This window comes from Nicotiana tabacum, chromosome 14 (genome assembly GCF_000715075.1).
Source record: "Nicotiana tabacum cultivar K326 chromosome 14, ASM71507v2, whole genome shotgun sequence".
Lineage (NCBI taxonomy): Eukaryota > Viridiplantae > Streptophyta > Magnoliopsida > Solanales > Solanaceae > Nicotiana > Nicotiana tabacum.
Genome location: NC_134093.1, coordinates 39,624,713 through 39,639,095, shown reverse-complemented (window position 1 = coordinate 39,639,095; position 14,383 = coordinate 39,624,713). Strand labels below are relative to the sequence as shown.

Sequence of the window (14,383 nt, the reverse complement as noted above, 5' to 3'; positions counted from 1 at the left end):
GAAAAAATGTCATTCTTTTTGGCACGGACTAAAAAGTAAATAGGTTCAAACGGAGGGAGTACTTTTTATGTAATTTTTAATATTTAAGTTTTGTAAGCTAAGTTAGTGGTATACCACCAGTATACTCGCTACTCTTTTGTGCTATTTTCACGGAAACCATATGGAGAGTGACGATTCTTTGTCTTTACTTTTTGGAGTTCTTATTTGCATTATTTTGCCTTTCATCCTAACGTCAGCCACTTTGTTTAGTAAAAACCTGTTTATGTCGTCATCATATCATGCTCTTGATGATCAATTCGTAAGAATTAGTTATACAAATGGCATGGAAGATAAGGTGTCCTTTACCGATTTGTCTCCAATTTATTATATGATGATGAAGTGTGGTTCATCCTTTTAAGTAGCAGGTTATTTTCCAAAATAATAAAAGAATTAAACAAAAAAGAGTAATTAATTCCATATAGGTAATTACGATGTTGTTTGATTATTTTTAAGATGTTGATTGATATTATTTGATAACAAGTTAGTATGAATATTGGCAGAGCACTTGAACCTTTATATTTATGAGTTACTGCTAAAAATTAATCGAAAGAAACAGAAGAGTAGTTCAATATAGGTAGGAAGCAACTTGTTCCTTGATGATTGTTGGAGTAATATATTAATTGGGACAAGCTAGCATGACTACTTGTACTTTTCAAGTTACAGCCATTTTAAACTATCATATTTTCTAGTTGCGAGTATTTGTCAAAATGATAAGAAAAACAAAGAGAAATAAAAACAGGAAGGGGAAACGTATATGGTTAGAACAGATGAGTGCTTGCGTGTGTTCAGATGCAAGATTTAGAATAGGTTTCGTGAGTTCAACTAAAACAAATTAAAATATGTATATACAATGACAAAGTTAAGAATTCTAAAAAAGAAAAACTTAACATATATATATATATAGTATTAATATTATATAATTTTTTATATATTCAGTATAATTTTCCGACAGAATATTCAACTGATCACCCTTCACTCTACGTGGCTACGCCACTGTGACCATATAACGTAACGTTATGTTGTATGTATGTATGTACAGAGGGCATGGAAGAACCAGTTTTTTCTTACCTCCTCTCCATTCATTGTTTTGTATAGTGACGTGTTGGCAATACATTTTAGTTTGAGTTGTTACTAAGAACGGCAAAAAGGTGACAAAATGACACAAACATGTATCCAATAGGGCACTCAAGCTGTTCAGTGCTTCCTTTTCCATTAGTGGCAACTTTCTTGAGGTCACCAACGTACAATTATGTTACTATTCAAGAACACAGCTTGTCAGAAACCACGTCGTTTTGAATGTTTTGATTAGGGTATGTATACAAAAATTTTAATAACTTTCTATTACATGAGCTAAAGAGGAAGAGAACCCTGAGAATCAAACCTACATCTTTTATGTATAAAATTTCCACCAATATTACTAAACTAAAAAATATTAGCTAAAGGGGATTATGTTGATGAGTTGTTGTTGGAGTGGAATTAGGTTTGCAAGACCAGCCTTGAAGGCGTAAAAGTCGATACAAGACAACTCCTGCAACAGCTCCTAATATTGGGGCTACAACATATATCCACAATCCACCAAACTTCAATGATACAATTGCTGGTCCTAAAGATCTGGCTGGGTTCATTGATCCTCCTGAAATTGGCCTGCAATATTTACAATAACAAGAACAAAAAAAAATGTAAGATACTTTTCTCCAATAAATAATAAAAATCATCACATATATATGAGTTTCAAGTGTAGTGTGTGTTACAATTTCATTTTACATCACTTAAGTGCAGAAGTTTCAATTTCGATTTATACGAAATATATATTTTAAAATTTTTCTATAGTATATAAAATTTGAATCAAAGTAGTAAGTGCGATTGCACCTGTTGCATGATATGTAGATCTGCTCATGCGTAAATGGCAAAGAAAAATTACCCAGAAATTAGTACAGCCAGTCCAATGGCCACTCCAACAACAAATCCGGACAATGGCCCTGTCTACAAAAAATATAATATTTGATTAATAACGATAAGTTACAAACAATATCCAAAATATATTAGAGGGAATTTTTGCTATTAGTATAATTGATCTTACTGATTGAGGATCATTTGTCAATGATGCAGTTAGGAAGAGAACAATGAAAGTAGCCAAAAGCTCCACAAAAAATGCTGAAGTGCAACCATGGAGAGGTCTTGTTATCACAAATTCTGCTTTTAATCCATACACCAATTTCCCTGTATATGTAGCCAATATAGAACCTCCCACTTGTGCCACTACATAAAATGGAACCTTAACAAAACAGTTTTCATGATTTCAGAAAATAAGAACCTAAAATCAAATTTAAATCAAAATTAACATACCATGTATGGAAATTAAGGAAGAGAATGGAAAAGAAAAAACTAGACCACTTTACTCTCCATTCTTCACTTTTTTTCCCAAACTAGGTCACTCAAGGGTGGAGCCTTGGCGCAATGCTAAAAGTTACCGCTATGTGACCAAGTGACCTCAAGTTTAAGCAGCGGAAACAAGCTCTTGCAAAAATACAAGGTAAAGTTGCGTACATCAAACTAATATGGTTCAATCCTTCCCCAGATCCCGAGCATAGCGGAAACTTAATATACCGGCTACTTTTTTTCTTGAAACAGAGGATAAAAATAAAAGCTTGAGATACAAAACCTTGGACCATGGGAAATGACCAACAGCTGCAAATGCTAATGTGACAGCAGGATTAATGTGAGCCCCAGAAATGGGGCCTATAGAGAAGACTACAACGACTACTGTTAGTGCTGCTGTGGCTGCATATTCCATAAGCCCCGCCCTCACACCCATTATTTCCATGCTTGCCATTATCCCACATATACAAAACATCAGCATAAAAGTCCCCAATGCTTCTGCCAAAACCTGCAACATTAAAAATATTCATTGTGTTTAATTTCCCTTTAGTTTCATGCTTGGGTTATTTGCTAGTTTGAAGGTAAAATTCGCGGATACGGATCCAGAATTTTAAAACAGTGTGTGCACCTCTTATTAATATAAATACTACATATTTATAAAATTTATAACTTTTTCTATCGCCAGATATGTAATACACATGCATCCACTGCTTATATGCTAGATGCGTGTATGAATACATCGTTATATAAAGTGACAAGTAATTAATGATTGCTAACCATACGAATGAGGGTCGGATTAATTAGTCCAAGTGGTGAGTTCCAAAAGTTTGATGTAGTCTCTTGATCATAAGTAGATTGTTCGCTTGTTGATGCATCGGCTGGAAATTCAAGGGATAAACGATTTTCAGTTGAAGGCAATTTCATGATCATCAACTAATAATCTCCCTTCGTGTGTTGTTGAAAAGGAAGTTTAGTTCACATGTTGCATGAATCGTTTTTAAAGATATCAAATGCACAAAACGAAGGTAAAGATGATGCAAAAGAGAGAATTCTTTCGTTATTCATTTGTTATATATTGAAGTTTCCTTTTAGGTTATTTAGTATAGTTTTATAATCCAAGCATAAGAAGGTGAAAGTTCAACAGAAATCAACACACATTCCTTGTGCACTCCCAAAGTATGGAAAAGGTAGTTCATGCATTTTTCGCACGTCCATGATTTCATTTAAGTAATCGTTATGAGATTATGTGCATGCTCAATATTTCTTTACCTCTCAAGATTTCCCTACTAGATTATGTATCAAAAGAAAACATTAATGTAAGAGATTTAATTAAGTATCATCAAGTCGACCAAAATGAACAAATAATAGATCAAGATTATGTTGGTTGTCAGCAGTACTCTTAAGTCTAAATCCCTTCTCACTACTGAAACCATTTGCCCAATATATTCAAAACTACAATACTCTCTGTGATCCATTTCAATTGCTGCAATTATTTTGTAGACGAGTAGAAAAAAGATGTTATATTCAAATGGAAGTCGGTAAATTGGGAGATAAATTGATCTTTTAAAGAAGTTGAATATTGTTAAGAATCAAAATACCTCGCAGACAACTTTTTTGATTGAAGAGTAATGGTATAATGTTGATTTCTAAAAAAGGGTAAATTTTGGAACAGTCTAAAATAGAAAAGATGAAATAGTTGAGATGAGGTTTCAAATTATGGGGAAAAAAAGGAAATAAAAAGGAGGATTTTTCATAAACCACTGTAGTTTAGAACTTAATAAGTATAATTTACTTATTTACCATTCGTAGCTACTGTTCAAGTGTTACAAAGTTGTATCACTTGTATTCAAACGCGCAACGAATACATGGCTTTGCTACTAGCACTCTAACTAACTAAGCTACACGAGATTGTTGCTCTCTTGTTCCAGTTCAAAATAATTAATCTCTTATTTCATGGATTTGCTATAAAATTCAAATATAGTTATGAATGATAAATTTACTGAAAGTATAGCTACGAATGATAAATATAGCGTAATTGTTTGATGAGGCGAGTGTCTGACCAATTTAAGGCCCGTATCTTATGTCTCTTTTTCTGGTAAATAGCTACTTTTTAAGCCGGCTATTAGAGTTTAGCCATATTTCAAATTGTATTGACAAAGTTTCCACTTATTATTACAAAAATACAAGTTGAGACAAATATACCCCTATCTAAAATAGGGAACAATTCGAGGAGCGACTTTTGAAAGTTGAATATTTATATTTTGCCATTACAATTTAAAATATGGCTAAACTCTAATAGTCTCCCCAAAAAAGTGATCAACCCAGCAAATTTTTACCTTTTTCTTTTAAGTTTGGCGTTTTGAGCCAGTATATTGGGCTATAAACCCAAGTCAGTTTTAATATTTTGTCACTATGAATGCAAACGGAGGCACGAAACTTACTCTTATTTTTGTTTACTGGTCTATATCTATATCTATACTATATTAAAAGCACGAAAGCTCTTAGCGAAATGTCGTTCGACTTTTTTATCCTTTTAAAATAGATTCACATTGGATAAAATAGTCATTTAATTATTTACCTAATATATTTAGGATCTTATAATCACTTAAAATTTTGTATATTGAATCCTTCCTTATTTAAAATAGTACTATATAAGAAGTCCAAATATTTAGGACTTTCAATGCAATTAAAATAAAACTAATAACTAATACAAATCCTTTCCAAAAATAAATTGTGTAACATGTGGACGTAAAAATGTAAAGTGTACGTGGAAACTTTACGTCATTAATATGGTGGTAAAACTAGAGCATCTTTTATGAGCTATATTTTAAAATTCAAATTTATGTTACATCAATTAGATAATAATATGTATGATTGATTTTTGTTTTGTTTGAGTATTTAAATGATTGGTTCTTAGGTAAATATGTCTATTCATTCATATATTAGCATTTATTTTACAAATTGAAACTAGATAAAAAGGGAGATATCAGATTTATATAATTATAAAACCAAACAAAAAGCACGATTAACTTGAATTTAAAATAACACACCACAAAAATTATATAGTGTTGGATTTAATCTCAAAATTCTTTTGAATCGCAATACCTTGAAAGTTACGGATACCAATCTCAAGCTACTTTAAAAATACAAAGACTAATGCAAACACATACATCTTATTGGAAATTTATTTAATATTTCAACTAAATCTTGCGCATTAGATCCTTTCCTTATTTTAATTACGTGATATAATACCAAAAATAAAAATATTCACAGAGAATAAGTAAAACCATAACTATTATTTGCTGTAGGTTTGAATTATTCGTTGTATAAAATTATAATTAATTCGTTTTATATAATTTAACTATCTTTAACTAAAAAATGAAAGTGAAAAAAACTAATTAGTAAGAAGCTATAACTAAATTAGATAGTGTCAATCGGCTCTCCTTCGATTTTTTTATTCTTCATTACAGATATATAATTAGTCATAAAATTAAAACCAATTAGTTTATATAATTTAATTATCTTAGTAAAAATAAAAAATAGAGAAATTATTTTGTGAAAATTTATGTTTAATCCGGGTATAAAATAGTATGTCGTTAGCCTTTAATCAAAGATTCAAACTATAAAATTTATGTACCAAAAAATCAAACATTATAATAAATTCTATAATTAGATATATTTATAATTATTATACTCTTTAGTCAACATCCAATGCTAAAAATACTTTCTAAATGACACTTAACAATTGCAGTTAGGTATACAAAATTTAATAATATTTATATAATTTTTTTTAAAGTTCTAAACTTCTTAATATGTGGTATACGCGCAAAGTGAGTAGGAATGAATTCTTTTAGTCTTTTAGATTGTTTTTGATGTGCCATGTATTTAAAAATAATTCTAATTTTTTTTATTGGTATGATGACATAATCCTAAATAATTCTAATTTAGTTATTGATCTAAATTCCATGTTGCTTAGTATTTTGATGTTCATGTGTAACTTTATTCATATATTTGATATTTGCTTTATATTGTTCTCATGCCAATTTGGTTTTATAAACTTTTTTGATATAAGAATAAGCAGATGAATCAAAAGAAGGGAACAAAATAGGGTTGAAATGGTGAGAATAACCCTAAAGTTTTTTAGATGATGTCACGGCCCAATTTTTCATCCGTTGGGTATCGTGATGGCACATAGTCTTAGGGACTAGGTAAGCCTAACATTTACTGAATAACAACAATAATAAATAACATCTAACAACTTTTGAAATAGAAATCTCTATAAAATTTATAATTCCCAAAACCGATAGTATAAGTCATAAACTCTACAGAGATTGCTACAAATTTCTGAATACAACTGTTTAAAAATAGGTAAAACAATGTGAATACAAAATAGAAAGGTGACTTCGAAGCTTGCGAACACAGCATCAAGTTTACCTTGAGTCTCCACAGCAACAATCCGCACAACTAGCTAATGATCAACTGACTTCGAAATATCTAGATCTGCACAAAAATATGCAGAAGTGTAGTATGAGTACACCACGGCGGTATCTAGTAAGTATCAAGACTAACCTCAGTAGAGTAGTGACGAGGAACAGTCAAGACACCTACTGGACTAAATGACCTGAACAAAGTATAAGTATAGAAACAACAGAGTATAATATCTACATAAAGACTATGCGATATGATTAACAATATAGTAATTGCAATAGGAAAGGACAACAACAAGCATCAGCGGAATACCATAATAATGACACAGAAGGGTAAACGTAAACACAACCTAAATCCGAAATCACAGATACAACAAGAACAAATAATAACTCAGCAACGACGACCGCTTTCACATCAGGTTTTAGTCAACAAACTCCATGAGGTACCGAACCTCGGACAAATCACAACTCATGGGTCTCAATACCTGAACCCTAACACTTGGCATCCTGTGCCCTCATTAAACCTCATAACCGCACTGACAACTCGCGTGCCAAATAGAGCCATTCTCACATAGAAGGCAAGTAAGCAAAGGTGTGTATTTATACTCAACAATATCAAGAAAACCTCTTATTCGATAAGAGTGCTTAACTACGTGTATGCTTGTGCAAGTGTCCTAACATAGTTAATACCAACTAGTGAGCATAAGAAAAAGAACATATAACATGTAGAATATTTTTTCACAATTTTCACAAGATAAAGCCCACACAGGTAAGTGTACCACTATACAAATATCAACAATAAAAATTCCCCCAGGCCATCACAGATCATCACAAATCAATCCCTGACATAGCCCACCTTGTCTCTCCACATGTGCAATAGTAAAGTAAATGCCCGTCTTGTCTCGCCACACGTGCATAATAATGTTCCCACCTTGTCTCGCCACATGCGTAACCCACATATATGTATCCCGCCTTGTCACGCCGCATGTGCAAATATCAATAATAACAATAGCACGGAAGAAACCTCGTACAACCCCATAATAAAGAGATGTCAACAAAGGGCACTCCCGAGATACCGTCTCATAATCCCAAAAGTAAATGCTCAACAGGGGATCTCCCGAGGTACCGCCTCATAGTCCCAAAAGTAAATATGCAAGACAAGGGGATCTCCCAAGGTACCGCCTCGTATTCCCAAAGTAAATATGCAAGAACAAAAAGTACAACAACAACAATAACACTAATACAAGGGTACGACAAATAAATCAACTTAGAAATTCCAAAACTCAAAGGAACGGAGGAATTAATTCACAAGGAGTGGCCAAAATAAAGAATGCTAGTCATAGTAAGAACAACTCAATAAGAAAGGAAGTAATATATAACAATGGCCCGCAATGTACAGTTCAACAACAAGGCCGCTAACACAAGTCGAATGATTCCAAATAAGGACAAGTCAACTAAGATATAGGATATCTAAACTTCTTTTAAGATCGGGCAATTACGAAAGAGACACAACAAATTCAATTAAGGATAAGCAACATAAAGATAATCATTGTCTCAAGTAAGGATGAACAATTACAGAAGAGATAATTATAACTTCAAATAAAGATAAGCAGTTAGAGGAAAGATAACATGACAATAGAAGAGATAACAATTTCAGTTAAGGCACAAATGAATCAATATAAACAACAAGAGTGGATCATGAAACAATTAACTCTAATTAAAGCAGCTAAAGGTGAAACTAGTAGTTAAGAAACGTATCCATAACAAAACAACTGCATGTTCAGTAAATACAAGAACCTAAGAACCCTAAAAGGCCAACTTTCTACAAATAAGTCCGAGCATGTACTCGTCACCTCGCGTACACGGACTACAATTAGCATAGAGACTCAAATCTTAAGGGGTAGTTCCCCCACATGAAATTAGGCAAGATACTTACCTTGAACCAAGCTCAATCAATCGGTAACAATGCTTTCCTCGATTATCCGACTCCGAATGGCCCAAATCTAGGCAAAATCAATTACATATCATAAATACAACTATAATAGACTAATCTAATTAATGAAATCAAGACTTTAACAAAAATTCCGAAATCCGTCCTAAAAGATCGACCCGGGCCCACATCTCGGAATCGGGCAAAAATTACAAAATCAAACTCTTCAAATACCTAGCCTCAAACTCCCAAATTCCACCTTAAATACACACCATCTAGGTGGAAAAATAATAGGGGGAAGCAAGATTATTGATCAAAATAACCACAAGGAACTTACTTCACGAAATCCCTCGAAAATGCTCACAAGAAATCGTCAACCCGAGCTCAAAAATGAAGAAAATGGCCAAAAATCTCGAAGCCTCGCTTAAAAGGGTTCTGCCCAGGCATTACCGCATCTACGGACCAACGGTCGCACCTGCGACGCCGCACCTGTGGAATTACCCTTGCAGGTACGGAAATGACTTAAGGAGGCTGGTCCGCATCTGCGAGCAAGGGGCCGTACCTGCGCACCCGCTCCTACGGATATCTTTCGCTTCTGCGATCCTCACGCTCCAGGCCCAGTCCGCTTCTGCGCTCCATCTTCCGCAGATGCGGCTCCGCTTCTGCAGGTCAATCTCGCACCTGCGCCCACAAACCAAGTTGACCAAACTGCATCTGCGCTCCTCTTTCCGCATGTGCGAGTCCGCACCTGCGGTCACCCCACTGTAAGTGCGATTACACCAGAAGCTTGAAAGCTTCAGCAACTACACAAGTCCAAATCTGAATCTGTTAAGCATCCGAAACACACCCCGAGGCCCCCGGGACCTCAACCAAATGTACCAACTAGTCCTAAATCACCATACGGACTTAGTTGAGCCCACAAATCACATCAAACAACGTTAAAAACATGAATCACCCTCCAATTCAAACTATATGAACTTGAAACTTCAAATTTCTACAACCGATGCCGAAACCTATCAAATTAACCCGGAATGACGTCAAATTTTGCAGGCAAGTCATATTCAATATTACGGACCTACTCCAACTTCCGGAAACGGAATCCGACCCCGATATCAAAAAGTCCACTTCCGGTTAAAATCTCCAAAAATTCGACTTTCGCTATTTCAAGCCTAAATCAGCTACAGACTTCAAATTCACAGCCTGGACACGCTCCTAAGTCCAAAATCACCCAACGGAGCTAACGAAACTGACGAAACTCTATTCCGGAGTCGTCTTCACACACTTCTGACTACTATCAAAATCCTAAGGCTTAAGCTTCTATTTTAGGGACTAAGTGTCCCAATCACTCCGAATTATCCAAAAATTAAATTCAACCATGCACGCAAGTCAATACACATAATACGAAGCTGCTCAAAGCCTTATGATGCCGAACGAGACTTAAATTCTCAAAACGACCGGCCGGGTCGTTACATCCTTCCCTTCTTAAACAAATGCTCGTCCTCGAACGTGCCAAGAATCGCCTCGAAGTCTTCAAATCACTGAAAACACATCTCCAATATACACCCATGGGTGACCCCACTTCACCCCAATCCACATAAGCTTGACGACACCATCTCAACTGTAATTTATCCTTTCTACCAGCACCGATAAGCCTTAGAGTCAGAATTCTCACCTTCCATTCATCTCCAAAAGACCCGATTCTAAATCCATACCCGGTATCAGTCTCAACCAACTTCGGCAACTCATGTCTACACCCGCAAGGTACAACCACACAACGTGACACACCACACATAGGCCAATTATAACATTTCTGATCACAATAGCTACCCGTAATCAAAACCAGCACCTGCAATTAGCCTCATATCCGTTAGCAACCCGTTTCAAACCTCTACAATGTTGACAATGATGCAAGCAAAATGAAGACCTTATAACTATACACCCGGATCAACAAGTCACAACTAACACCATCGGGCATACACACCGCAAGCTAAAACTCAAGAGGCACAGAACGAAAAATGACTGAATGTGTAAAGAGAAACACATAAGAGAAATATCAAACAATGCCAGACAGGCACAACTCTCTATGAGTACCATCCTACAAATCAATTTAAAAGGAAAAATTAAAGTATATGAGCAAATCACAAGGATCGTATCTTGATATAACTTCCACCACGGCATGCAGCCCGGCTTAAATATATCAAATCACATGGAATCGCGGGGGTCTCACCCTCAACTCTGAATCACAAGCCGAATACACATCATACCAATTGAAATCTTTCACTAACTCAATTCTGCCAATAAAGTCACAACACTTACTGAACTCTCACCCCGGTAGAGTATCAAATCACAAATCGTAACCAAATTACTCAGGAATCACATCAAACCTACCATAATAGACAACATGAATTCACTTTTAGTCTAGTAATTTTCAATAATGAATTAAAACAAAGATAGTCACGACTATCACTCAAAGAATCTTTCAATAGGGAAAAACACATAAACATAATACTAGGTCATGAACTCACCCATATGTGGGACAATAAATAGGGGAACTCGCCTCGATAAGCAAAACCGAATCAAAATACGAATGGTTCCCCTCTGTAACAAATCAAAAGTATACCTGTATGACATCATCTAGCACAGTGGCCTCACGCCTAATATATGAAACACATCAACGGGTCGGGCCTTCCCCTCTTGGGTGCCCTCTACTCGCCTGAATACTCCGCTGTGACACACCTGTTTGAAGTCTATGACAATCTCTCACCCTGTGGCTGATATCTCCATACTTGAAGCAACCTCTATGCTGACATGGCTATGGGAACTGTGCGGTACGGGTACTCTGAGACCCATGAGCACCTGAAACACTGTGCGAAGCTTGAAGTGCAAACTGAACTGGCTGTCCCACAAAACCTCTACCATGTCGTACCCTACCTCCAAAATAAGGTCCAATAGATCTCTCCGGTCTACGAGGCCTCCTTGCCTCCCTGTCCTCGCCTGTCCTCTCTCTCATGGCCTCACCTGTCTCCTCTTTCCTAATCCCACATGCCCTCTACTCGGCGAGCAATCCCTACTACCTGCCAAAACAAAACATCCGACTCTAACTCCCAAGCCATGCTGAAACGAATATCATGCCTGAGCCCCTCAATGAATCTACGTACACGCACTCTAATTGTAGCGACCAAAGGAGGTGTATGTCTAGCCAAATCACTGAATCTAACGACATACTCTGACACTTACATAGTGCCCTGGCGCAACTGCTCAAACTCCGCGCGCGATGCACCTCGAAGGGAATGGGGTACAAACTCACTCAGGAACATCTCTTAAAACTGAACCCATGTAAGTGAAGCTCACTCAGCCGGGCTACCCAACTCGTATGCCCGCTACCACTGATAAGCTGCTCCCCTGAGATGGAATGTAGTAAAAGCAAACCCGCTCGTCTCCACAATACCCATAGTATGGAAAATGCGGTGACACTCCTCCAGAAAACCCTGGGCATCACCTATCGCCAATCCACTGAAGGTAGGTGGGTGGTACTTCTTGTACCTCTCAACTCTGAGTTGTTCTTCCTCAGATGCTGCTGCCCTAACTACGGGCTGAACTGGGACTACAGGCTGTGTCGCCATGACACCTGGAACCTGACCAACATGAACTCTCTACTCTGGAGTGTGGGCGGTAGGAGTCTGAGCTCCTCCCCCGGTCTGTGAAATAGCTGGTGCAACAGGAATCAACCCCGCCTGAGCCAATGTACCAAACATGCTCAGGAACTGTGCTAAGGTCCCCTGAAGTCTGGGGGTAACAACAGGAGCCTCCGGTACCTGCCCCCCAACTGGAACTACTAGCAGCTCCTCAACTGCTGCTCTGGTAGATGCTCTAGCTACGACGCGTGCTCCTTTTTGGACTCTGCCTCTGCCCCTAGCGACATCTGCTCCGGGGGTAACATCATCAGTGACTGCAGCTCGTGTCCTCACCATCTATGAGAGAATGGAATGATAAAAGTTCAAACTTCGAGATTAATGAACTCGCACGATAGGAATGAAGGAAGTGAAACTGTCCTAATAGTTCGGTAGCCTCTCAGAGATAAGTACAGACGTCTTCGTACCGATCCGCAAGACTCTACTAAACTCGCTTATGACTCGTAGCACCTATGAACCTAGAGCTCTGATACTAACTTGTCACGGCCCAGTTTCCCCTCCATTGGGTATCGTGATGTCACCTAGTCTTAGAGACTAGGTAAGCCTAACATTTACTGAATAACACTAATAAAAAAATAACATCTAACAACTTTTGAAATAGAAATCTCTATGAAATTTAAAATTTTCAAAACCGGTAGTATATGTCATAAGCTCCACAGAGATTGCTACAAATTTCTAAATACAATTGTTTGGAAATAGGTAAAACAGTGTGAATACAAAATAGAAAGGTGTCTCAGAAGCCTGCGAACGCAGCAGTAGGTTTACCTTGAGTGTCCACAGCAACAATACGCACAGCTAGCTAATGATCAACTGACTTCGAAATACCTGGATCTGCACAAAAATGTACAAAAGTGTAGTATGAGTACACCACAAAAATACCCAATAAGTATCAAGACTAACCTCAGTGGAGTAGTGACGAGGAACAGTCAAGACACCTACTGGACTAAATGACCTGAACAAAGTATAAGTATAGAAATAACAGAGTATAATATCTATATAAAGACTACGCGATATGACTAACAATACAGTAATTGCAATAGGAAAGGACAACAAGAAGCATCAGTGGAATACCATAATAATGACATAGAAGGGTGAGCGTAAACACAACCTAAATCCGAAATCACAGATACAACAAGAACAAATAATAACTCAGAAATGACGACCGCTTTCACATAAGGTTTTAGTCAACAAATTCCACGAGGTACCGAACCTCAGACAAAACACAACTCACGGGTCTTAATACCTGAACCCTAATACTTGGCATCCTGTGCACTCATTACACCTCATAACCGCACTGACAACTCGCGTGCCAAATAAACCATTCTCATATAGAAGGCAAGTAAGCAAGGGTGTGTATTTATACTCAACAATATCAAGAAAACCTCTTATTCGATAAGAGTGCTTAACTACGTGTATGCTTGTGCAAGTGTCCTAACATAGTTAATACCAGTTAGTGAGCATAAGGAAAAGAACGGACAACACGTAGAATATTTTCTCACAACTTTCACAAGATAAAGCTCACACAGGTAAGTGTACCACTACACAAATATCAACAACAAGAATACCCCCAGGCCATCACAAATCATCACAAATCAATCCCTGACATAGCCTACCTTGTCTCGCCACGTGTGCAATAGTAAAGAAAATGCCCGCCCTGTCTCGCCACACGTGCATAGTAATATTCCCACCTTGTTTCTCCACATGCACAACCCACATATATGTATCCCGCCTCGTCACACTACATGTGCAAATAAGAATAATAAAAATAGCACAGTAGAAACCTCGTGCAACCCCATAACAAAGAGATGTCAACAAAGGGCACTTCTGAGATACCGTCTCGTAGTCCCAAAAGTAAATGCTCAACAGGGAATCTCCCGAGGTACTGCCTCATAGTCCCAAAAGTAAATATGCAAGAC

General features: G+C 36.9%; 1 protein-coding gene across 1 annotated transcript; it reads right to left on the bottom strand.

Moving 5' to 3' along the window:
- Positions 1-1,231: 1,231 nt before the first annotated feature.
- Positions 1,232-3,514, bottom strand: LOC107827098 (putative aquaporin NIP7-1). Its single transcript, XM_016654158.2, has 5 exons — positions 3,196-3,514; positions 2,702-2,926; positions 2,120-2,314; positions 1,961-2,022; positions 1,232-1,683 (listed from the first exon to the last, which is right to left on the bottom strand). Exons 1-5 carry the CDS (start codon positions 3,346-3,348, stop codon positions 1,476-1,478), a joined length of 843 nt encoding a protein of 280 aa, XP_016509644.1. The 5' UTR covers positions 3,349-3,514; the 3' UTR covers positions 1,232-1,475.
- Between the last annotated feature and the right edge of the window lie 10,869 nt (positions 3,515-14,383).

What these genes read in the sequence shown, in the direction of transcription:
- LOC107827098 (XM_016654158.2), bottom strand. Translation starts at nt 3,348, where the DNA reads ATGATCATGAAATTGCCTTCAACTGAAAATCGTTTATCCCTTGAATTT. An exon ending in ATCCGACCCTCATTCGTATG is followed by an intron (nt 2,927 to 3,195) that starts GTTAGCAATCAT and finishes TTAATGTTGCAG; the next exon opens with GTTTTGGCAGAAGCATTGGG. An exon ending in CTGGCTGTACTAATTTCTGG is followed by an intron (nt 1,684 to 1,960) that starts GTAATTTTTCTT and finishes TAAATATTGCAG; the next exon opens with GCCAATTTCAGGAGGATCAA.